Here is a 26,388-nt window from a genome sequence, read left to right as displayed (position 1 = left end):
GCTTTATTAGATAGTGGTCAATGGATGTGAGTTAAGTGAATATTGATTTTTACTTGAAAAATTATTTCTTTTTTTCTTGGTGGGGGGGTTCAAGGTAGGGTCTCACTCTAACTCAGGCTGATCTACAATTAACTACATACTCTCAGGGTGACCTCGAACTTACAGAGATCCTCCTACCTCTGCCTTCCAAGGGCTGGGATTAAAGGCATGTGCCACCATGTGCTTTATTTCTAATACCTAGTTGTTGAAATGACATCTATGATCTTAGTATCTTTTGTTCTACCATGCTCAGACTTTTCCTACAAATGACAAACTTATTAAAATTTTGAAAATGGGGAAGGAGGGTATTACCATGGGGTATTTTTATAATCATGGAAGTTGTTCATAAAAATTTGGAAGAAAAAAAAATTTTGAAGAAAATATTATTTACTTATGTTAGTTGTGAACATTATATTCAGCATCTCAAAGCTATAACTAAAAAGTATAAATAATGAGCAAGGATTGATTCTTGGCTTACTTCAGTCATGAAGGAATAACTCACTTTCCTTTAATGTATCTTTATAAATTATTCCCAAACCTAAATTACTATTACAATCTTAAAATTATATGAATATTATAGGAAGCTCCTTTCTCTAATCATATTAGAGAGGCTATACATGCTGGTATAGTTTTCATCATAAATGATGCTATTGTACAATTAATACTTTAATAATAATTTGATTGAACATAATTAGCCTCTTAATTTTGATGATAAATAATCTGAAGCAGACATATCAGATGCTGGTAGAAATGCTGCTGCTCATACATGTATCACAGCTGTGCTATTACTACAACTTCTTGAGACACTTGCACTTAATTAACATGAAGTACTTGGATCTGTACCACAACCCTTCTCTGTCTCGTATGCACACCCAATTAGTAGTGGTAATGCCAGTGTCATTCCTTGAATCATCCCCTACCCTCTTCACAGTTAGGTTACATAGCTTCCCAAATCATCACAAAAATCCCTGAAATTTTATTTAAGTAATGCTGTTATTCAGTATTTTTAAAGAGAAAGTTATTTTTAAATTCTTGACAAATTAGAATATATGAAACATTAAGCCAAAAAATTCATCCCAGAAAAGGAAGAAAATAATAATGGATGTATGTTTTCATTTGAAAAATTATAAATTAAAAATACATGAAATAATTATATGCATACATAATCCTAGACATAACAAATAAACCTATACAAAAAAAAAATGAAGAAAAAGAATATGGTTTTGGTGGAGCAGGGGAAATACTAAGGCAGGGTCTCACTCTAGCCTAGGCTAGCCTTGAACTCATTGCCATTCTTCTACCTCAGCCTCCTTCCAAGACCACTTTAAAAAGCCATGCTGTTGGCTGTTATCGTTCTAATGAGAGAAGAGGCCGCAGCCTCCCTGTGGGTGTCTGAGACAGCACTTCCTCCACTTGTACCTCAGAGCAGCAGTGATGCTACCAGGTGGTGTCATCAGCCCACCCCAAATCAAAGCACAGTTGAGAGCTGGCTGGACATGAAGCAGTATTTTATTTTTGAACTTTACAAATATTTTAAGCCCTTGTGCAACTAGAACAAATATAGGTTAAATTTATGCTTCCTTTTTTTTTAAATTTTGTCTATTTTTTATTTACTTATTTGAGAGCTACAGACACAGAGAGAAAGACAGATAGAGGGAGAGAAAGAGAGAATGGGTGCGCCAGGGCTTCCAGCCACTGCAGACGAACTCCAGACGTGTGCGCCCCCTGTGCATCTGGCTAACGTGGGTCCTGGGGAACTGAGCCTCGAACTGGGGTCCTTAGGCTTCACAGGCAAGCGCTTAACCACTAAGCCATCTCTCCAGCCCACCTTTTTTTTTTTTTTTTTTTTTTTTTTAGGTAGAGTATCACACTAGTCCAGGCTGACCTGGAACTTACTTTGTAGTCCCAGCTTGGCCTAAAACTCACCCAAATCTTCCTACCTCTGCCTCCTGAGTGTTGGTATTAAAGGTGTGCACCAACATGCCCAACTGAATTAATGCTTCTTAATATACCAGTAGAAATATATAGGCAAAAAATAGAATGCAAGGTCAGACTGGTGATAAGTTTAAAGCTGAGCATTGTAGCCCAAAATTAAAGCATGTTCCCCAGAAAAGGAGAACTTTTAAAAAATTACTATATAACCTTCTCATATTTTTTTTTCCATTTTTCATAGAGTTTTGCAAATCTAACATGCAGTAGGCTTTTGGCCCTAATGTCAGTTAAGCTATTGAAAAACAAATACCATATAAAACCGTGTGTGTGTGTTTTCCAAGGTAGGGTCTCACTCTAGCAAGCTGACCTTAAATTCATGGTTATCTTCCTACCTCTGCCTCATGAGTGCTGGGATTAAAGGTGTGTGCCATCATTCCCAGACTAGTATATTTGTTTTTATATTAAAATGTGTAAGAAAACTGCAAATCAGTTTGGTTGAATGGTCATAGAAGTAGGAAATCAAACTCTTAATAGTTTATAAAGAAAATGAAAATATAGGCTAGGGAGAGAGAAGAAACATTAAGAACTAGAAACAGTAAGCTTAAAAATCTACAAGAGGCAGGCTAGGGAGATGGCTTAGTGGTTAAAGGCACTTGCTTGCAAAGCCTGCTGACCTAGGTTTGATTCCCCTGTACTCCCATAAAGCCAGAAGCACAAAGTGGGCCCATGTGTATAATGTTCATTTTCAGTGACAAGATGCCCTAGTATGCCCACCCCCCCCTCAAATAAATAAATAAGATAAAATACTTTTTTAAAATCTGCTAGAGACATATGAATATATAAAACCAAAGATTGAGTTTATTTAATAAATATTTAAGACATCATGATTATGGTTGGACACTTGTTAGTCCTGAAGTTCCTTCACATGTTAACTCATTTGATCCTTACACTAACCTTATGGGATAATGCTGTTAACTTTTTCCAAGATATGCAGCAGAGACTTAAGCATGGCCTTATAGTTAATGCTCCCTTAACCACCATACTAGCTGTTTAGTTCATAGAAGTACTTGGATTCAAATTAAAGAGAAAAAGTAGTATTCAGTGATAAAAAGGAGGGCATGAACTTTTGGAGGCACAAATACTAACTTGTTTGGGCTTAGTCAGGTTTAACTTTCACCCTTTAGTCTCTTCACCTATAAAAATGGATTGAAAAAAATGACCCAATTGAGGGGATAAGAAATAGCAAATACTGACATTTAACAAATGCATCATCACTGTGTATCACTCATCAGACTTCATGATTGAGAATTTGAACAGAAAACAGTCAAGAAAAATAAAATGTGAAACACTGCAAAATCAGAGCAGAGCTGAGGAGTACAGCAGTGGAGGGTCAGAGAGAAAAGCTCAGTGATGAAGTAGTGGAGGTCAGGGAGTAGAGCTCGGTGGTGAAGTAGTGAAGATCTGAGAGAAGAGCTCAGTGGTCAAGTAGTGGAGAGCTGAGAGTAGAGCTCAGTGATGAAGTGGTGGAGGTCAGGGAGTAGATCTTGGTAATGAAGTGGTGGAGGTCTGAGAATAGAGCTCGGTGGTGAAGTGGTGGAGATCTGAGAGTAGAGCTGGTGGTGAAGTGGTGGAGGTCTGAGAGTAGAGCTCGGTGGTGAAGTGGTGGAGGTCTGAGAGTAGAGCTGGTGGTGAAGTGGTGGAGGTCTAAGAGTAGAGCTCGGTGATGAAGTGGTGGAGGTCTGAGAGTAGAGCTCGGTGGTGAAGTGGTGGAGGTCTGAGAGTAGAGATCGGTGATGAAGTGGTGGAGGTCTGAGAGTAGAACTGGTGGTGAAGTGGTGGAGGTCTGAGAGTAGAGCTGGTGGTGAAGTGGTGGAGGTCTGAGAGTAGAGCTGGTGGTGAAGTGGTGGAGGTCTAAGAGTAGAGCTCGGTGATGAAGTGGTGGAGGTCTGAGAGTAGAGCTCGGTGGTGAAGTGGTGGAGGTCTGAGAGTAGAGCTCGGTGGTGAAGTGGTGGAGGTCTGAGAGTAGAGATCGGTGATGAAGTGGTGGAGGTCTGAGAGTAGAACTGGTAGTGAAGTGGTGGAGATCTGAGAGTAGAGATCGGTGATGAAGTGGTGGAGGTCTGAGAGTAGAACTGGTGGTGAAGTGGTGGAGATCTGAGAGTAGAGCTCGGTAGTGAAGTGGTGGAGGTCTGAGAGTAGAGCTGGTGATGAAGTTGTGGAGGTCTGAGAGTAGAGCTGGTGGTGAAGTGGTGGAGGTCTGAGAGTAGAGCTGGTGGTGAAGTGGTGGAGGTCTGAGAGTAGAGCTGGTGGTGAAGTGGTGGAGGTCTGAGAGTAGAGCTGGTGGTGAAGTGGTGGAGGTCTGAGAGTAGAGCTGGTGGTGAAGTGGTGGAGATCTGAGAGTAGAGCTGGTGGTGAAGTGGTGGAGGTCTGAGAGTAGAGCTGGTGGTGAAGTGGTGGAGGTCTGAGAGTAGAGCTGGTGGTTAAGTGGTAGAGGTCTGAGAGTAGAGCTGGTGGTGAAGTGGTGGAGGTCTGAGAGTAGAGCTGGTGGTGAAGTGGTGGAGGTCTAAGAGTAGAGCTCGGTGATGAAGTGGTGGAGGTCTGAGAGTAGAGCTCGGTGGTGAAGTGGTGGAGGTCTGAGAGTAGAGATCGGTGATGAAGTGGTGGAGGTCTGAGAGTAGAACTGGTGGTGAAGTGGTGGAGATCTGAGAGTAGAGATCGGTGATGAAGTGGTGGAGGTCTGAGAGTAGAACTGGTGGTGAAGTGGTGGAGATCTGAGAGTAGAGCTCGGTAGTGAAGTGGTGGAGGTCTGAGAGTAGAGCTGGTGATGAAGTTGTGGAGGTCTGAGAGTAGAGCTGGTGGTGAAGTGGTGGAGGTCTGAGAGTAGAGCTGGTGGTGAAGTGGTGGAGGTCTGAGAGTAGAGCTGGTGGTGAAGTGGTGGAGGTCTGAGAGTAGAGCTGGTGGTGAAGTGGTGGAGGTCTGAGAGTAGAGCTGGTGGTGAAGTGGTGGAGATCTGAGAGTAGAGCTGGTGGTGAAGTGGTGGAGGTCTGAGAGTAGAGCTGGTGGTGAAGTGGTGGAGGTCTGAGAGTAGAGCTGGTGGTTAAGTGGTAGAGGTCTGAGAGTAGAGCTGGTGGTGAAGTGGTGGAGGTCTGAGAGTAGAGCTGGTGGTGAAGTGGTGGAGGTCTGAGAGTAGAGCTGGTGGTGAAGTGGTGGAGGTCTGAGAGTAGAGCTCAGTGATGAAGTTGGGAAGGTCAGCTAGGGTCACTGTGGCACCCAATGGTGAAATGCATGCTCAGCATGCCCAATAATTAATTAACAGAAATCTTTTTTTTCTTGGTTCTTTTAAAACAGTCCAGAAGGCATTAAGTTAGATGTTCATCCAGATTTTAGTAGCATCTCCATGTTGTACAAGACAATACCATCAGTCAGTTTCCTTTCTACTTTGGTCAGTGCTATATCTAGAGACTGTTAAGTCAGTTTAAATGTTGATTGAATGACTAACGGTAATTGCGCTGATTCAATCATTCATTTAACATGATTAAATCATTCGTTCAACAAATATGGAAGACAGTGTTCTGTGCACCTGTAAGGATACAGCCTTGAACATAGCAGACATCAGGGATGTCTAAGAGAATAAATCAAAAACCCACACGTATATCATGTTTTGGACACGAGCTCTGATATTGATGCTTATTTCTATCAGGAAATGTAAATGCAGTTTTATAACCTTAGAAGTTTTGTCATAGAATTAAATGTGTATATATAATACTAGATTAAGAATATAAAAAATTTTTCATCTCTTAGTGTGGTAAAACAACCAATCAGTGTTCTTATTTTAGATATTAGCATTCTGTCAGACTTGTACAGTAATGATTAGTTACCCATTATTGTACTTTTGGCATGCTTCCCATGTTTAATTTCATTGTAGGGAAGGAACACATAGTTAAGAAAATTGCAAAGAGTTGGGGGGGTAGTTAAAATAGGGGGAAATAACAGATTCAAAACTGATTTTAACTTATTGTAATAATCAGGCTTCTATAGGTAGAGTGAACAAGAACAATCATTATATTTGTACTTGGTATATTTCATGTTTACTCCCACAATTTTCAAGTTAACATTTATTTCCTTTGGATTAAATAATACTTTTAGAACAACATAGTAAAAATGGCAACCATACATTAAAACAAATGTATACGATGAACTTCGAAACATTTGTTTTCAGGTACTAAAATTATTCAGCAACTGTGTTATGAATGTTTCAAAGCATATATGTAGTCTTAATGACTTATCCTATGAAATAGTATGATTACTCACATGCTCTCTTGCTAGAATATAGTTTTAATGTGTCTGCAAAACATTGCTCCAAAGTGTGCATGGAGATGGCTAGGTTGAATACAGATCTTGTTACATGCTGCACTATGTAGTGAAGTGTTATTAGAAAGAGCAGAGCTAGGGACAGGGCCCCTATATTCCAGCAGTACTCAGTTCCCAGATCCCTGCTGAGTAGTTGTTCCACTCGCCAAGAAGCCTGTTAAAGAGCCCTGAAGAGCATGTGTACAGCCCTCCATGTTAATAGTTAATTGGTGAGGATGGCAAGATGAGAGGACAGCCGAACATGTGGTCTCTCACACCCAAGCAGTAGACAGACCTTTCGTTATAATAACAGCAGCTGCTCACATTCTCACAACTTAACTGTCCAAATTGTTGTTGAGTAAAAGTTATCATGGATTAGAAAGGTAGAAGACTACCAAGACTACCTTAAGAAAAATAACTAAAGCCCTCTCTCTAAACTCTTGGTACATATTACTTTATAAGAATAGTATTTTAAGTTTGAAAAACTTAAGCATACATCTTCATAGTAATTGTTGTGCTGAAACTATACTTAACATTCCACTGCATTTTTTCATGTTTATTGCTAGAATCAGAAATCTTTTTCCTCCTTTGAAACTTTTATTATTTTTTTATACAAAGTAACAAACTTTACACTAGTTGAAATAAAAAAACTTTGAATTCTACACTTGGCATGATATGAAGTTATAGTTTCTTTCTGGCCTATAAACAGGAACTCGGTGAAATTTGTTATCTACTTCCAAATTATGTAATTTTTTTTTTGCTTTTAACTTGGTATTCAATTTCTAGTGATAGTTATGTGCTTGAGAAAGATAATAATAATATGTATTATTTATGTATTACTATTGTAAAAACATCTCTACCAAAAGTTTTTGGGAAATATATACTGAAACACTTAAAATTAATATAGAGAAGGTTATTTTCCTATACCATTCCCAACAGCTTTAATTTCAGAAGAAAACATTTTATTATTACTAATTTTTATTCATTCTGTCAATATCTATACTTTTAAGGAATTTTTAAACATAACAACCAGTAAGTGTTCTATTAGCAATAGTAGTACTGAAATGAAAATTTTTCTGATATTATTGATGATGAAATATTAAATATGTTCAATCCTAGAACAGTCTAAGTATTGTTAGCATTTAATGTATTTGCTTTGAAAACTTTAGGTCCTAGACTATTTAAACTTTCTTTGATTCAGAACAAATTTTAGATCTGAAACTGGACTACAGTATACTGTTATTGTCATTAGAACTTGGTTTGTTGTCTTATTAAGTTTTTGTCTTATAATTTTGATCTGTAGAATATTTTCCCAGTTCCTCATTGAAGAAAATCACAGTAGCACTGGTTATCTTATACCAAGGAAATTTATGTTCCTATTAAAATTAGAGTCTTGTCTCTTAAAAATTGGATGAGGTTTGAGTTGCCATTTTAATTAATAGCTTTCAAATTAATCTCCTAGTATTAATATACTAGGGCTTTGAACCCACTGAAGTGAATGATGTAAGTGTCTTTATGTAGAGAAGCCTTTTCACATCCATAAACTTTTGTGTTCATGCTGAGTATATTATCAGCTAAATCAAGCCATGGTTGCCTTTAGATCTAGCCACTAATATGGTATTAGGCAATGGATTCCAGTTGCCTTGTTAAGTTTCTCCCAGTGTGGAATCATTTATTTTTAAAATAAAAATTAGGTGTAATTGCTTGGTGGATCAACAATAAACCTTTGTCAGTTGATAAGTATAAAACTTTAGTAAATATTTTTTACCTATGACTGCTGATGTGAACATTATTACAGGAACAAATGATCCTATTTTTGATCATATACCTTTATTTTAAATGACTTTGAAAGTATATACTATTGAGGAAAAATTTTAAGGATGAAAATTGTAGATTTAATCTTTTAATCACAGCTATCAATTACTGAAGGATAAAGTGAGATATTCTAGACATCATTTTTCATGATTCCTTTCTTAATATACTCTCAGCTGATAATCTGCCTTTAACTTTTTAGGTACCCTGAGAGTGCCTGTAGGAAAATAAACTAAACTATAGTCAACTAATTTAAATTTTATAATATATGTATCAAATTCCCATAACATCCTTTAGCCTAGTGGTTTGTAAGCAAAGTTTATTTTCTTTTTAAAATAGCAAATAACAGAACCATTTTATTATAGGCTTGCAGCTTACAAGTTGTTATATCTGTAAATTGTTATTTTCTATTTAAGAGGGCACATGACCAGCATCTGGCTGTAGATATAAACCAGCAGTCACTTGTGTTCATTGTACATGTACTGTGTATTTGACTCATTTTCTTGATCAAGAATGGTAGAAACTTTTTACATAAATAAATGTCATGATTTTTAAGTTTCTGTCTACATAGCAGTACATGTAATTTTTGTCCTAGAGTATATATACATATTTATAAAAATATATATAAAAATAGGATACATTTTTAATTGTCAGTAAGATTCATATATATTTTTACAAGAAAAGAATAACATTTTGAAACCTTTTATTATGTTTAATATAATCAAAGTATACTCAGTAAGTTATGAAGAAAGTAATATTTTTGAATTTGAATGGTTATATGTCCTTCCTCTAAAATCACATTGGATTGTGGTAGTTCATGTTGTTGCTCATATGCAGTTCCTGTAAGGTTGGTGGTTATTAGTTAAAGGGCTGTTTAGGGCCTAACTTTTCAAGTGTGTCAGTGATATAAATGGTGAAGTGTCTTGTCACAGTGTAGAGATTGAGTCATCTGTTTGCGCATATGGAATCTTTGGCTGCTGGAGTACATCGTCTTTATAATGCCCAGTGTCCAGGGTCCAGGCATGGACACAACTGTTTGGGAGCAGATGCCGGAGGGACCTGTGTGCTCAGTGTACTTGAATGGGACACAAGAAAAATGAGGGAAGGATCTTATGTATTATTTTTTATGACTTTTTGTGTATAGAATAGAAGCAAAAATTAATTTTTCATTTATCTTATAAATAAAATTACTAAATCTTCTAATCTTTGGTGTTACAGGCTATTTGAGATGCTTGTGAGAAATGTGGGAATTGAATTATTTCTGTTTATATACTTGGATATATTCTCTTGCTTACAAAAAGCTTAGTGTCTTAGAAAAAAATGATTTTTATTCCTTAATGTTGACGCAAAATGCATTTGTAATGAATTGTATTTTAAAGCTATTTAAGTAGCATGTCAAATGCTGTGTTGAGCCCTTTGCTATTAATTACATTGTTATTAAATAAGGATTTCTAGTATCTTTAATAATGTTTTTGTATTGATGTAGTTAATCTTTAATGTTGGGCAGGACAAAATGAGTGATTAAATTAGCCTTGTAACCTCTTTTTCTTCCAGACTGATGATAGAAAATAAAGCTCTTAGCCACAAAATGTAACAGTTAGAATTAATATTTAATTAGACTAGCAAATTGTACACTGTGGCTTGCAAGCTTCCAAAGAGTTAGTGCCACAATTGACCTACAGGCTTAATAATAACTCACTTTTAGAAGCAAGTGCCAGTTCAGCAGAGTAGAGCCACTAAGAAAGTCCTGAGAGATTAAAATCAGCAAACCAAATGGCAGGCAAGGATTCCTGGGATGGAGCCTTCTGGAAAGCTGGGAGCTGGAATAGCTTTTAAGCCAGGATTCAGATGAGAACAGTGGGTGAAAAAGCTGATCCCTCCTGTTCTGGGAGCTTCTGGTTGTAGGCCAAAATCTTAGAACAGATTTTTACTAAATGTTTTTGCTACAGCTATTAACTTACATTGAAAATCAAATTTTGAATAATTTTTCTGTAAAATTTAACTAATTTTTTGTGTAAACATTGGTTCTTAATATTAGTACATAATATCTGTAAATTCAGATCATTAGATTATCAGATAGGTTTGGCGCTGTGCATCTATGCTGTTTTGCTGTGACATGCTGTTTCCTTGTTCCCTGTATAGTTGATTTATATGGTTCATTTCTATATTATTTCATTACGGGACATTATGCAGAGCCAGGAAAAGAGATTGTGAAGTCTACAGCCCAAGACTTTTTTCTTCAAGAAAGCACATATAGATATATGAGAGTGTGGGGGTATATATGTGTATATATGTATATATATATATATATATATATATATATTACACACATACATATCAAGCATAATTTAAAGGTATCATTAATCTTAGAAGGCTTTATATTTTAAAAGCAATGCTGCATTTGCTTATGCTTAATATGTAATTAAACAAGATAAATAATTAGACCTCCTGGTGAAACATTGGATCTCTGTATATGGGAGAAATCCATATGATAAAAATAGGATACCATGACTTGAAAATGTGAAAATATAGAACAGCAGACTGAAAGGAGGCACCTTAAATAATGTATTGGTTATATCTTAAATAATGAAAGAAAAGCTAGTCATTAGTTAAAAATTCAAGCAGGTGAGGACCTTGCCAGCAGAGGGAGTAGTCCTGTCTTCTGTCAGGTTCCCATCACTTTCCCACCTGCCTCGGCCTTTTTCCCAGCCAGTCTCCCATCTGGACCTGGCTCTGTTTGCCTGTTCCTCATGACAGGCTATCATTTTATGCTCAATATGGGATTATTCTAAGCTGATTTTAAACTTTAGTATCTTTAACCTGCCACTGCATCACAAACTTCAGCTGGATGCTCTACTTGATATTTGAATATTAACAACTGTTTTTCTAGCAGAGTATGATTTTTTGATATCTTTAAATTTTATCATAAGAGTTTAAAGTTTTAAAAAGTAAGGTAATTTCTGACTTGGAAAGTTATCCTTAAATCAGTTTTAAGCATAAAATGTAAAGTTATCAAAATAGTTTTCATAATGCCTAAATTTTATTTTAAACTCTATACCATAAGTCATTCTAACCTACTTATAGTATTTCTTTCATCTCATGACTGTTTCCTAAATATTTTTGCATTTTATAGACTATCTTAGTGACTAAAGAAAAAGGCTGACATAATATTATTCTGCTAGTTGTAGACTTTTTGAGTACAAGTACAAATAATATTTCAAAAAACTTGTGTTCCATAACAATCAGTCTGCAGTTATACAAAACCAATATGTTCATACAAAAAGTTAGAATGCCAAATATTTGATCAGAGAGAAAATATAAAAAGTTGGGGCTTCTACAAACTCAAAATGTAAGTATTTTAGCCCTTAGCTCATTGGTGAGATGTTTTAAAATTTAGGGATAAAAATATTTGTTTTATGATTTCCTTATATGAATATTATTATGTGATGCTGGCAAGAGAATGTGTTATATTTAAATTTGTTGGTTTACTAAAAAGTTCCTTTATAATCTAAAATAAATTGTGACTTTGAATGAAGGTCATTATTAAATCTGGCACATTTGATCATAGGTATGCATTAATATAACTTTGTCAAGTAAAATTATATTCATTATTAAGCTCAAAAACATGAACAAAACTATAAAAACTATTTTAATATTTCACATACTTAAATAGAATGGGGAGGTTAATAAATATGGAAAAACAAGTACCCCCTTAAGTATACTTAATTTATACATTAATCCAAGTTTATTTATTTGATTTTATGTCAAAGAAATGATATAACTCCTAATATATTCATCTTTTGTACATTTTTCAAAGAAAATGTGTAGTGCTCCTTGTAGGAACCCCCACATGCACATACACACCTCATGTCTTGAACTAGGGTCAAACATAAGTTAACTCAAGAATGTCTTGTACTCTTCAAGTGAATAGTGCTTTTGTCTTTATTTGATATTCATACCATAATGAAATGAAAGCTTTTTCATTCATATTGTCTGCCATGTTTCTTAAATAGTATAAATTAAGTCACCCAAGGATTTATTCTGAGCTAGTACATTAATGCTTAAGTCAATTGGTTTAACCCCCTCAAGCTTCTTAGAAATTAAATTATTGATTAATTACATCTTAATGTTAAAATATTTCCTAAAATTTTACTTTGTACTGATCCAAATTTCATCTCTTATATTATTGAGGCAGTTAGATAAAGAATAAGAAAATATTCAGGAATTAAAAGTCTCATTGTTACTTGATAATACTAAATAATACTAAATTATTTCTATTTAAAAGTTATGTCAGCTTTATATAACAGTACTTGAACTTTTATCTTAACAAAATTTATACTTTAGCCTTATGAGCTTTGATTTACAAGGACGTGTTAAGATAATCTCTTGTAATATAAAGTCCATCCTAAATTAAAATGAGCTGCCATTCTATAAATTGCAAACAAGAAACTTTCAAAGCAAAAAACTTAAAATCATTGTGAAGTTAAAATTGGAGTAAAAATAGTAAATGATTGAATCATCTTCTCTTCTTTATAATAGTATTTGTTGTATTTTAAATTTTAATAATCAATTAAGTTATGTGAACATATAATTTTAAAGACCTTTTAAAGTAATTTATGACAATGCCATTTCACACTGCCAGCAAACTCTGAAAACTCTTCAACACTCCTCTTCTCTTCTGGCTTCCCTCCTAGTCATGTCTTGGCTGTTATCCAGAGCTGACAACTTTCACCCAGGAGCAAAGAGAGATTTGTCTAATATAAGAAGGATTTTTCAGTCATCCTAGATTTTCATGTCCAGATGGGCAAGGAGGAGAGTAGCAGTATCATTGTACATATGTGGGTGATGTCATTATGGCACAAGTAGTTTATAACTATTAATCTATTCATATTAGCAAATTCACGTTCTTAACCAAATATTCCTGACTAGAAACTATAATTCCACAACTTCAAAATTAACACCAAATTATGTTCAGAATCATGTTTGAGTAATTAATATACAATTACTTTTACATTTTCATTTTCAACTACATATTAAAACCATTAAAGCAATTTAGCATCTGCAGGGATGAGAATATAGATGTTCCAGTTTTAAAGACCTCCACTCTAGTCATTATGCTAAAGCTTTCTGAATGCCACTGGTCATATTATGACAATTCCTTATCCACAGTGTATTCTTGCCAGAGTGAATTGTGATCATTATGCTTTTAAGGGTTTCCTGAAGCTGTTAATTTTAGATTCATTTAAGTAAATTCACCTGCCTTGTTCTTCTAAAAGACCATTTAGTATTAGTACTCTGAATGGAAGGACCTTGCGGCAGCAGTACTTTCAAGATAAAGCTTCGTCAGTGGACCATAGTCTTTACAAATCTAAACATAGTGAAGTAGTCTATAATCTTAGAATGTATGCTCATATGCCTACATATCATTTGTGTTCCTGCGGATAACTAGAAGATTGTTATAAAAATAAGTTATCTCAACTAGAAACTTAGGTGTTATTCTTATATCATTGTCATTACTTTTATTTTACAGATATTTTCCAATATTGGTATAGCTTTCACATTCTGGTTTGCCACATTCTATAAACTTTGGCAAAATATCTGTGCAGGAAGGAATAAATTCACTGTTGAATAGAAATTACTTTATGTCAACTGTATGATTAAATGTTAGCTCTCACTCTAAAGCTTCTTTGTTAACAATAGTGTTGTAAACCTGTGGATCTTAGAAAGGCAGTCAATAAAATGTACGGATGAGTTTCTGAGAAATACATTCTGTATTTTTCTCTTACATATAAAGTTCATTTATCTTGCTTTTCAAGGTATATAATTAGTTTATAACCCATAAACTACCTTGAAAACTACTTTAAAATGATCAGTATTACAATTTTAATGGCATATTAACTTGACAAAATAAATAAAGGAAGAAAATATGCAAATGTCATTTAAAGACACAGCACTGTAGCACTGTTCTTATTTACTTCTAGAATGGAAATCAATCTCTTCTTTAAACCTTATAGTTCTATTAATCATATAATTGAGAAGGCCCAAATTGGTATTCCTGAAAGCTTGAATAAAAAAGATTGACTTTTCACCACATTAAATTTAGATACAAAGACTAACTCTTTCATTCATAGATAAAAGTAAATCTGACCTTTTGATTAAGAAATATTATCAGTTGCCTTTATAAGTGCCTGTTCATCTGATGATCCATGACGGGAGTATTCTTCCCAGTTTCATTTACACTAAAGCTGAAATGATTAGAGTCTTCTGGTTATTATCCAAGATTGTTCTTGATAGGGGAACCACATGGTTTTCCTTCATCTCCTACTTGTTCTCACCCTTTACTACCAACTCAGCCATGCCCCACCCCCACCCCAACATTGTTTAGTACTCAGCACAATGAATCATTTTCAGATTGACTCATTGTGAACTGTCTCCCAGCTGTTGGAATGTCTGGCAGACATTTTTGTTTGGGTGAAGAATAACTGGCTGCAACCCAACCTGGATGAGTTTGATATAATAGTCTTTGGCTAAAGAAATATTGAGAAGAACATGTTGATGGCCTCTGAAGTCCCTGTTATTCCTGGAGTAGTACCATCCCCTGTGGCACAGCATGGAAAGTAAGGAATCCATCTGGATTACTTTCCCACCACTGAATGAAGAATTGCCTTAGAAAAAACAGGCGTTTCCAAATTGTTTATGTTTTCTATGCTTAATATGTCCATACGACAAAGTATTCCAAGATTTGTAATGGCCTTTTTTAAGTCCATGGATTAAAAGAAGGAACCATCCTTGATACAGCATACCTTCTTCCTTATAGAGAAGTGTCAAATACTGCCCAAGATGTGAGTCAAACAATTACTTCAGCAGAATGTTTGATAACACAAGCTACTAAATATTTCACTGGGGATCAGGCAAAATATTAACCTGCCCTGTTATATTTCACTCATACTCACTTTTTATAAAAGAAGTTCAGAAAGAGAAGAATAGCAGTAAGTTCCATAGTCAGCCAAGGTTATAAAAAATGACAATGTTTAAGTATATTTATCCTCTTCCCTAGAGAAAGCATACTATCAAACTGCCTAATTTTCTTGACTAGCTTACATTTTCTATTCTTTTTTTCAGAGATTAGTTTTAAACTAGTGCTTATTGCTAGTGTGTGAAATGGAATTTCAAAATATCAAAATTTCACGAACAATAATTCATTTTAACACATTTACATCTTTAGAACAAAAAAAGTCCTATGGTGTTATATCACATAGGCACATTTTTCTGACCTATCATTCTGTCAATGGCTAAAAGAAATACTGAGTTTCCATTAAATAAAATAATTCATAAATTAAACTTAGTATTTGATGATTCTATTTTTACAGCCATGATCATCTTTATAACTTGACAGGTGATACTTGGAATCATATTAATTAATATATTGTTTTCATCTGGCAAAATGACATTTCTCAAGAGGTATTGTTAAGAAGTATTTTGAATCATCTCATGTTCTGTTGGGAAAGAAAGGATAAGCTATTGGTCAAGGTTAGTCAGATGTCTTTTCATTGCCTTTGTTGTTACCCTAGAGCACAGGGTATCTGAAAATAGGGAGCAGAAGAGCTGTCCTCTTACAATCTCTTAAACGGAGCCTTCATGTTTCTAATGTCATAGAGGAACTTAGCTATTATGGGGCTGAGATGCAGTCCCAGCTCAGCTGAGACAGTGGAACTTTTGCCTTATTCTTTAGACAGTGCCTGTAAATCCTATTGTTTGCCAGATTTTTCCAGTGGCAATAGGTGAAGTAACTTGAAAAGTAATAATGTATGAGGATAAACATAGCCATCTCTTAAAACAAGGTAATGTCTTTGCCAATTTTTGCCTTCAACTGTTTAAATTGGTATAGCACACCTATGTTTTAAATTTTCTGTTGAAAGTTCTTAAGTATTTCTTTATGTTTTCTCCACTGTATTTTGTCACTGAGATAGTACAGTGGCACTATGCCAGTGCTATTTTTTAAATATAACAAGAGTGTCCCATTTCTGTGTCTTACAGAATAAAGCAGTTATTGCCCGTGTGACTAATTTGTCAGATACAGTAATTGGCCTGGAATCTTTTATCGGTTCTGAGAGAGAAACCAACCCTTTATATAAGGATTATCATGGTAAGCATCAACTTTATAATAAGCGGAAAATGTCTTGCCTGTTTAATGCATACCTGGAAACATCCTTCATTCTATTCAGAATATCTGCAGTGAGGTTGTATGAATTTCATTTTGTCATACACCTGTATCAACTGATCACCAGACTACATTAAGACCACATGTGGAATGAATAAATGCAAGTATAGTAACCCTAATTAAAAAATCAAAATCTGAAATTCTGTGAAATCTTAACACTTCTGGTCCTTGGCCTCTCACAGTCTCTAAGGACCTTGCAGCAATTCATGTAAAATGCAGCTGTTTAACTGTGTGGTGGTAAAATAGACACTGAACTGGCAATGTAGCTCAGTGGAAGAACATTTGTCTAGTGTGCACACAGCCTTGGATTCAATCCCTGTCACAACCACCAGAGAGAAAGGGTAGGGGGAGGATTTTCATTTTACTGTATTTTCCTAAGGTTTTCTTGGCTGGGTGTTTTATTTATGTTTTTATTTTTATTTTTTGGTTTTTCAAGGTAGGGTCTCACTGTGGTCCAGGCTGACCTGGAATTAACTCTGCAGTCTCAGGGTGGCCTTGAACTCATGGCAATCCTCCTACCTTTGCCTCCCGAGTGCTGGGATTAAAGGTGTGCACCACTACGCCTGGCTAGGGTGTTTTATTTTTAAGGTAGGGTCTCATTCTAACCCACGCTGACCAGCTGACCTGGAATTTACTGTGTAGTCTCAGGGTGGCTTTGAACTCACAATGATCCTCCTATCTCTGCCTCCCAAGTGCTAGGATTAAAGGCACATGCCCATCTTAAGGCTTTGTTTCGATTTGGGTGCTGAGGATCCATCCTAGGGTCTAGTACACTCTGAGTATAGAATCTACCACTGGACTGCATCCTTAATCCCTGTTTATCAAGCTCTTAAAATACTTAAGTCATTTGGCTAGTTAAGGGAATATATATACGTTTTTTGAGGTAGGGTCTCACTCTAGTTCAAGCTCAGGCTGACCTGGAATTCCCTATGTAGCCTCAGGGTAGCCTCAAACTCAAGGCAATCCTCCTACCTCTGCCTCCCAAGTGCTGGAATTAAAGACATGTGCTGCCACGCCTGGCTTAAATTTTTGTGTGTGCATGGTAAATGTTGGAGGTTGTACTGTATGTTCATATGTGTGCAGGTATGTGTGTGGATGTGTATGCAGGTATGTAAGAATGTGGATGACAGCCAGAGAATGACCTCAGGTATTACTTGGGAGCACTATCCACCCTTTTTGAGACAGGGTTACTCATTATGCTGGAGCTCACCAATTGCCTGGCCAGCAAGCCCTCAGGATCCTCCTGTCTCTGCCTCCCAGCCCTGTTATTACAAATATGTACCACCATCATTCTGTACAGAGCTGTCTCCCAAGCTCAGTGGATTAGTTTGGTTTTTGATTTTTTTTCCACAGTGCCACCTGAATAGTAAAATAGTTAAAGTTTATAGTAGTTATTTGTATTTTAGGTCTAAAATCAATACAAAATGGAGTAAATAGCAGATTTTTTTACCTCTTCATATTATCTAAATGCATATGTTGTTCTTATTACCTTGCAACTACTGTACTTCCATAGAAACTTCTAAAGCTTGAGCTTTATTCCTTTTGTAACATTGTGACAGTTATTCTCTTTTGTGTTTTGTGATTTTGTTATGAGAGAGAGAGAGAAAGCGTGCACCAGAGCATCCAGCAACTGCAGTTGAACTCCAGATGTGTGCACTGTCTTGTGCATATGTGCAACCTTCCATGAATTCGACACCTTGTGCATCTGGCTTACATGGGATCTGGGGAGTCAAACATGGGTCCTTAAGCTTTACAGGCAAATGCCTTAACCACTAAACCATCTCTCCAGCCCTGTGACAGTTATTTTGTTGGCTTATATACAACAGTATTAGAGATCATAAGGTACTTTATATAATTAGCCAGGTCTTTGAGCAATCAGTTTTTAAACAGCAATCAAATAGCATAAGCTAGTAATCAGATTGTTTTATTCTAAGAAATTTTTATTTTGGCTTATTATGAGAGAAAGGGAGAATAGGAGCACAAGGGCCTCGATAGCCACTGCAAATGAATTCCAGTCGCATGTGCCACATTGTACATCTGGCTTACATGGGTTCTGAGAAATCAAACCTGTGTCCTTAGACTTTGCAGGCAAGCACCTTAACTGCTGTGTCATCTCTCCTGCCCTAATCAGATATTTTGTTTCATTTTGTTCTTCAAGGTAGGGTCTTACTCTAGCCCATTCTGACTTGGAATTCACTATGTAGTCTCAGGGTGGCCTCGAACTCACAGAGATTCTCCTACCTCTGCCTCCCAAGTGCTGGGATTAAAAGTGTGTGCCATCATTCCCAGCCAAATCAGATATTTTTAAAGTTGAAATAGATATGGTGTAAACCACAGGTACTGTAAAATAATTTGTTTCTTGATTGCTTATCTGAATAAGCATGCATATGGTATATCCTAAGTTAACTATATATGCTTAACTTACTATATCATTTTCTGCTGTGTTAGGCAGGGATCTATGAAATTGGACTATTTTTACATTTGTTGCTATTTATGTTTTATAAAACAATTTATTGCTGCCTTATTGATGTTATCATTTATAACAATTTGCTTGTAAAGTTAGTAACATTGTTTTTTATATTGTAAAAAACATATTCATTAATATATTTAAAATGGTAAAGACACAGCCAGGTGTGGTGGCACACGCCTTTAATCCCAACCCTCGGGAGGCCGAGATGGGAGAATAGCTCTTAGTTCAGGGCCAGTTTGAGACTGCATAGTAAATTCCAGGACAGCTTAGGCTAGAGAGAAAAAAACACAACAACAAAAAAAAAAAAAAAAAAAAAAAAAAAACTGTAAAAACATTACTTATGCTGAGATGTCTGATTTGATAAAATATTCCTAGTTGCATAATGATTCTGATGATTTGTAAGTCTGTTAAGAACTACCTTCTGCTGAGGAGATGGTTCAGAAGTTAGAAGTGCTTGCTTACAAAGCCTGCCAGCCCAAGGTCAATTCGCCAGGACCCACTCAAGCCAAGTGGAGGAAGTAGCATATGAATCTGGACTTTGTGTGCAGTAGCAAGAGGCCCTGGCATGCCCTTTCGTTCATTCTTTCTCTCTCATTCTGCCTCCTTGCAAAAAATTAAAATAAATTTACAAAAGAAGTTCATGATGATTCAATAATTCATTTAATAATGCCTCCTGACTTATTCAGACAAATAAGCACATGCAATGATAAAATAAGAAATATACAAGTAAAATCATAATGTGTTTATTTCTAGTAAGTGTATTTTACAAAGTAAGAGTGTTGAGGTATTTTAATTCTTAGTTATGGGCTATTATCTTAATAGCACCTTTTATATTTTTATGTTTAAAAAATTTAGTAATAAATTTTTATTTCAGTAAATAATTTTTTGAAGAACCTGTTTTTAAAAGTTATGCATCTAGAGGTTTATACTTTAAAGCTAAAACTCATAAATGCACTACTAAGCATTCAAACACACACAAAGCCTTGTACTAGGAAAGTAGTGTTTGTTCATGTCTGAAATTTGTGTCCTCCTACCCCATGTTCAGGAATCAGTATCCTTGGGATGGTGTTTTAAATATGAGCTGAGTCAGGCAGAAAGATCCACTGAAGAACCCTCTGTGTCTTCATCTGTGGGAATGACTCTAGTTTAGTCAGAAGCTACATTAGGCTGCACAAAAGCCATCCAATGCCCTTGTCACAAAAAATTAGCAAGTGTTTCTACTGACAAGAGGCCCAAAGCTCATGCTTTACCTAGTACTGCTGCAGAGCTTAGGACGGTTGCATAAAGGTCTAACGTGCCGTAAAAACGAGTGTCTTGGGATAGCATACCAGTTAATATTTGATCCTTGTGTCCTCTGAGGTACAGTTTTCTCCAGTGCTTTGTTCAATCCATTCATGAGATACAAATGAAGTACTTTTTATTGGTGTTTTGCAGGTTATCAGTAACCCATAAGCCTTGTTTTGCTGGCTGCTTACTGGTGCATTTAATAAAATAAAGATCACTCATGGTGCCGTGGGCAGCATGCAAGGTGATAGCCATATTTGCTTACTGTAAATACAAGAGAAAATCACACACAAACCGGCTGTAGTTTTGACAAGTATCAAGATCGCTCTTTACATCTGTACTTCTATACCAAAGTGCAATTAGTTTTCTTTGCACAAGGATTTCTGTTTATCTTATTCTGCTTGATTACTTGAGCATAATCACACCACTTGCTTCATTGCTCCTGGTAGTAAGCTCCAGTTTTAAAGGGGGAGGATGCTTGTGTTTAAATGTACAGGATTCTGCTGTAAAGCTCTTTAATTTATGCCTCTGATGACAGCATTTAACATTTTTTTTCTTTTAATTTCTTTCCCACGAGGTTTGATCCATATACGGCAGATTCCTCGGCTTAATAACTTGACTTGTGATGAATCAGCTGTCAAAGACTTAGCTTTTAAGTCAAAGAGGAAGCTCTTCACCATTGAGGTAAGAGAATTTTAATGTTTTAGTGTACAGTCATGAAGTAAATGATTCTCCCTCCTCTCTTGTTTTAATAAAACACAAAGGACATGTGTCAGGCTAAATACTAAGTACTTTTGGTGTGACAAAATAACTTTTTTTTTTTTTTTACTATTTTTTCCTTTCATTTTATTACTGGCATACTACTGAAGTATAGCAAAAAAATTATTTCGCTTTGAATATCTATTAAAAGTAAGCTCTAGATTCACATGATAAAAATGGCATTTATATTTCCAAGGTTTGCAAAAGCATATTTAATGAAGTATTAATGAACTGTGCTTTTGTGTGTGGAATGTGACTGCAACTTACAATTGTAAAGGGCTAACGAAAAAAGGTACCTTCAGTTACTCCTGGCAAAATTAAGTTTTCTTAATTTTTAAAATGCTGAAGTGTATAGCTGGTATCTATAATTGGATTTCCTACATTTATACTTTTCTATGACCTTCATGTGAGCTGAGATAACAGAAAGTTGAGCTGCGAAAGATTTATTTCAACTTAATCTTACTAAAGAGCAAATGAACATAGAACTATTAAGCAATTAGAGTTGATGTATTTATTAACAAAGTAAATGTTCAGAGAGAGATGGCTTTTGGGTGGTGTGATAGTTATCACTATAGTTGGTGCAATTTTTTTTTAAAACGGAGACATAAAACAGCCAAGCGGCCTTGACAAACCATTTTGTTTAATCTCTTTTCAAATGAAAAGCTCTTAAGCAGGCCACTTGTCTTAACTGCTTGAAACCATAAAAAGAGAGAATTACCACCAATAAATTAGCATATTTTTAACTTCATCACCAAATGATGGTCAATGTGGCTTGGCACTGCTTTGGTGTTTGGGACTTCACCCTTAAGTGACCACTTTGGCCCTTTTTTGACCCTCTGCCCTCTTTAAGCTGGCCACTTGATAAGGTAACTTAATGGTCCTCTCTCTTTTTCTCTTTGCCTTCACATTTGCAAGTAGTGCTAACCTATAAATCATTGTAAGGGCCCTATCCAGTGACAAATTAATGTGCCTTCCTTCTAATTAATGGTCATCAATGTCCTTAATTATCTAATCCTATTGAGAGCAGTTAATAGTTAATCAGGAGCCAGTCCTTCAAGCAGGCCATCTCTGCAGGAGTGTTAGAAGTTTCTCGTCTTGAGCTACTCCCTTCAAAAGCCACTTAAAGCCAAAAGCGAGAGTGTGTAGAAATAGTGATTCTTGAGCTAATTTGCTTTCATTCTCAAAAGGAACCATTGAAATGGAACCCAACACTGTAATTGTTAAAACATTTCAGTCAAATTGCTTTAGCTCTTCAGAATACTGAGTAATTTCCGATCATAAGGCTTAAAACAACATTTAGAAAGATAGGTTATAGCCTACTGTCATGAAAAAAAGCATGCTTGCATTTCCCTTCAAATCGAATTTATATTTTAAATGAAAGGAGTAAAAGCTATTTCTCCCTCATTGGCCATCCTTTCCCCCAAATTAGGACTCTTGTTAACAGAGTCTAAGATATCATTTCTGTTACCCTACAAATTGAACGAGATTATTCAGTGAAAAAAATCATTGTGTCTAAAGAAATAACAGTACTGTGAGTCATGTTATGCTCCTTCTTCCTCTTTAATTGGGTCTTATTGGGAGCTGTGAGTTTGAGAGATACAGGAGGTACACAATGTCAAGTGGGACCTCTCCAGAAGAGACTGCACTTGATCATTGGTGCCACGGAGAGACCCTTTACTAACTATGCAGGCTTCTGTCCTGGTTTCTTCCTGTTAACTATGCTAACGTAAGATAACTGCTATACTTGGTCACCATGTATTGGAAGTAGTAATTGAAAATGAAATAAAAATTGTCATTTTTAAAGAAGCTGATATTTAATACAATCAATCAAATCCTTAGTCTTTTTGCTTTATTATCTAATCAGAATATTTAGGGTTGTAAAATGAAAATACAGGTAAAACCCATTTTAAATAACTTATTTACTTATACTATTATATTAAAGGCAATAATTAGAGATATAAAAATTATGAAACTAAGCAAACATACATGAGTCTCAAAAGAGGTTGTTAGAAACAAGGAGCAAAAGAAGGGATGGGCTTATAGTTTTCTAAACACTTATTTAACCATTAGCCTGTTTTATTTATGAAAACTGACTAAGTTTTACAACTTATCAGGGGCTTCTAAGAACTCTGGAATTCTCTATCTTTCAGACTCGAGGAAGCAAAAGAATATTATCTTCCTTCTCAGATACTTGTATTATCTGATTCAAGATGAACCATGAAGCACAATGAATTAGTGTTTATAACTGCATAAATTAGCCTTTGTATAAAAAACATACCATAGTCATATCTGTGATAATGTCACTGAAATCGTGGCTTGTGATGCCGTATCCTAGATGACTACCATTTACTCAGCAGAGTAAAACCTTTGCTGACATTTAGGTAGCATGCAGAATTTATAAGTGCAATTTTTTTAAAGTAGCTAGAAAATCTAGCTATAAATTCTACATAAGCTCTACTGGTCAAAGGACCCATTCCCAATGCCTTCACAGTTACATGCTGGACTTAGAGCTTTGGCATGTAGCCTCGCTTCAGAGCTGAACTATCGACTTACACTTGCCTCCTTCTTCTTCCTCCTCCTCCTCTTCTTCCTCTTCCTCCTCTTCTTCATCTTCTGTGATTTGTCTTTAGTCTTCAATGTTGGTTAATAATTAACTAGTCTTTGCACTGTACATTATAATTATGATGCAGTTGTAGTACATAGGGAAGTAAATTTGGTAGGATTTGAAATGTGACTATTTAGCAACATAGAAACACTATTTTTACTGAAATTTAATTTTTTTTGTATTTTCAGTTTTCACATTCTAATATAATTTTCTAATAAATGACATAAATATTAGTTGCAACATTTCTAAAGTTATTGCAAATAAATTTCCTACATGGGACAGTTTTTCAGTTCTAAAATTCAGTTCTAAGTTCATGTCAGGAAATATAGTAACTGAGTTGCACTGAAATTTTCCAAAAGAAGATAATGGGGCTGGACATGTTGGCGCATGCCTTTAATCCCAAAACTCGTGAGGCAGAGGTAGGAGGATAGCCAAGAGTTCGAGGCCACCCTGAGACTACATAGTGAATTCCAGGTCAGCCTGAGCTAGACCTTAACTCAAAAAAAAAAAAAAAAAGAAGAAGAAGAAAATGATGATATTGGAGCTACAAACTTTAACCTTCAGTCACTAGAGTAGTAAAAATTCTATAGGCTTGGAATGGTCCAGAGTCATAGCAATCACAGTTGGTATACTTGTGGATCTTATAGACTGATTAGATACTGAGATTAGAGGGTGTCAAGGCAAATCAAATTGTTCAAGGTTGTCTTGCAATATTTTGCACCCAGTTCAGGATACAGGACCTCTGTGACTATTCACCAAGAACTTTTTCTCACAAAATAATTGGTCAACTGGTTAAAAAAAATAATAGCTATTCTTTTGTGAGGGACAGGGGACATGTATGTATAGTATTTGTGGTTTGTCATGTGGTATACTGCATGAACATGTGTATGCATGTATATGCAGAGGCCAGAGGAGAATGTCACATGTGTTCTTTTGTTCATTCCCTCAAGATGGAGCCTCTCATTGCATGTACTAGAGTTACAGATGTGCTGCATGGCCGTGCCCATCTTTTTACCTCGGTATTAGAGAACCTAACTCTGGCAGTTTTGACACTGTGCTCTTACTCACTGAACTGTCTCCCCAACCCCTCAAGTAGCTATTCTTTTTTTGAATTTTCAAGATAGGGTTTCACCCTAGTTCAGTCTGGCTTAGAAATCACTCTGTTCTCATGGTGGCCTTGAACTCATGGCCATCCTCCAGCCTTGGCCTCCCAAGTGCTGTGATTTAAGGCATGAGCTACCACACCTGGCCTTAAAGTACTTATTCTTGATGCATTTATTTAGTAGACTCATTTTGAACTAAGAATGGTATTATAGATAATGCTAGTAGAAACTAGTTTTATAATAATACTCAAACTTAATATGACTCCATGGGATTATTTGAAATTTTGGACAAGCTGAAAAAGCATAGAAAAGAAAGCTCCTAGTCACTATGATGTTTAACACTTTAGATTGTTACATGGCATTATTAGTCTATGCTTATTTTTCTGCATGTATTTCTATATCCTTTATAGTTTTCTAGTGAGAAGTATCAGGGTGGATAGAAGTTTAATAGATTCAGAGACTAGAGTGAGAGTTAACTTGCTTGTCAATTCACAATTATATCACCAAAATGAAGGAATAGAGATAAATGTCTGGCTTAAATCCCTTATTAAGTAGTAGCATCATGAGCCATATTAATATGTTTTCTAATAATGATGTCCTCCATAAATATTGGTTGCTATTTAAATTTGCTTTTATTTTATTTAGCTTTATTTACAGGTATACTACAGATATCAAAAATAAAATAGTTTAGGTATCTAGTCATATAAATGAAATAATTTATCTAAAATAAGTACAAATTCTCTGTAAAAAACACGAATTCACATTACCAATGGAATGTGATTTTATATGTTCATATTTTATTATTATAATAACATACTTATTTCTTAACTTTTAATTCCCAAGTGATATAGGCATATATGCCACAGAGTCACAAAATCTCCAGACTCTGGCTTAGTTTTTACCATAGATCTTTCACATAGTATAGTGAATCTATCAAAAGTGCATACTACCTTAAGGGGAACACAGTTGTGAGTCTCTGTCTAATCCTATTTTCTTCCCACTTTGGAATCTTAATTAGAAGAGATAAGAGGGAAAAAAATCATTTAACTAAATTATTGTCGTGAATCTGTAGCAAAAGGTATAATCCTCAATTGGGCCAATTAGTGAACCCCACAGTTAGCTATGCTGCAGCGAACAATTTGATTAGATCTGACACCATCCTAGTTCCCACTGTTGTCTTGCCAGGTATGATGGTCAGACTTCAAAGAGCCTGAGGCATCAGCAGGGCAAGGTTTGGAGGCCAGCTTCAGTCCGGTTGTTAATCTCTCTGCTAAAACCACAGCAGCTCTCACACAAAACAAGCTTACACAACACAATCATGCGGCATTAAAGTTAGAGTTGAGTCATGCCAATTTGCCTTTGATTTTTTGATGATTGACCAAAGATGGCTACATGGCCAGACGCATGCTAAAAGTATACCGATTAGGTAATTTCCCAAAATATTTGAATTATTTTTTAACTTCCTATGTAAATGTTGTGAAAGCTTATTCTTTTTGATCAAATCTTCTAGAGAAATAGTACTGTGCCAGGCAATAATAAGTATTTCTTCCTGGCAACCTGAATACTTAACTTTTCACTTACCAGTTTATCCAAGTTTGCCTTTACATTACCTTCTTTAAGGAGAAGGTAGAAGGAAATTGTTCCTAAGTGGTAAGCTTTTTAAAATCTATTAAGTGTCTTGAAAGAAGAAAAAGAAGCATTTTTCCCTTAGTCATTTATGTACACTGACAATTTTTGTGAAATTTCTTTATAATTGTTTTCCATTTAAATGTTGAGTAAAGTGGCCTTTTCAGGCTGTGATTGCATAAGTGTT

General features: G+C 35.6%; 1 protein-coding gene across 5 annotated transcripts in view; it reads left to right on the top strand.

The window, feature by feature from the left end:
• The window catches only part of Elp4 (elongator acetyltransferase complex subunit 4), a 214,685-nt gene that overhangs the window by 65,564 nt on the left and 122,733 nt on the right, over nt 1-26,388 (top strand). For 4 of the 5 annotated variants that reach the window (XM_045157135.1, XM_045157136.1, XM_045157134.1 and 1 more), the window contains exons 8-9: nt 16,171-16,279; nt 20,686-20,792. In XM_045157135.1, coding sequence (XP_045013070.1) covers nt 16,171-16,279; nt 20,686-20,792 — 216 coding nt within the window. Of the gene's footprint in view, nt 1-16,170; nt 16,280-20,685; nt 20,793-23,017; nt 23,132-26,388 lie in introns of those variants that run through there. The other variant, XM_045157137.1, reaches the window with a different exon arrangement.

Source organism: Jaculus jaculus, chromosome 8, assembly GCF_020740685.1.
Source record: "Jaculus jaculus isolate mJacJac1 chromosome 8, mJacJac1.mat.Y.cur, whole genome shotgun sequence".
NCBI classification, from domain to species: Eukaryota; Metazoa; Chordata; class Mammalia; order Rodentia; family Dipodidae; genus Jaculus; species Jaculus jaculus.
The sequence above is the reverse complement of the archived record's forward strand: the minus strand, read 5'-3'. Positions and strand labels throughout refer to the sequence as shown.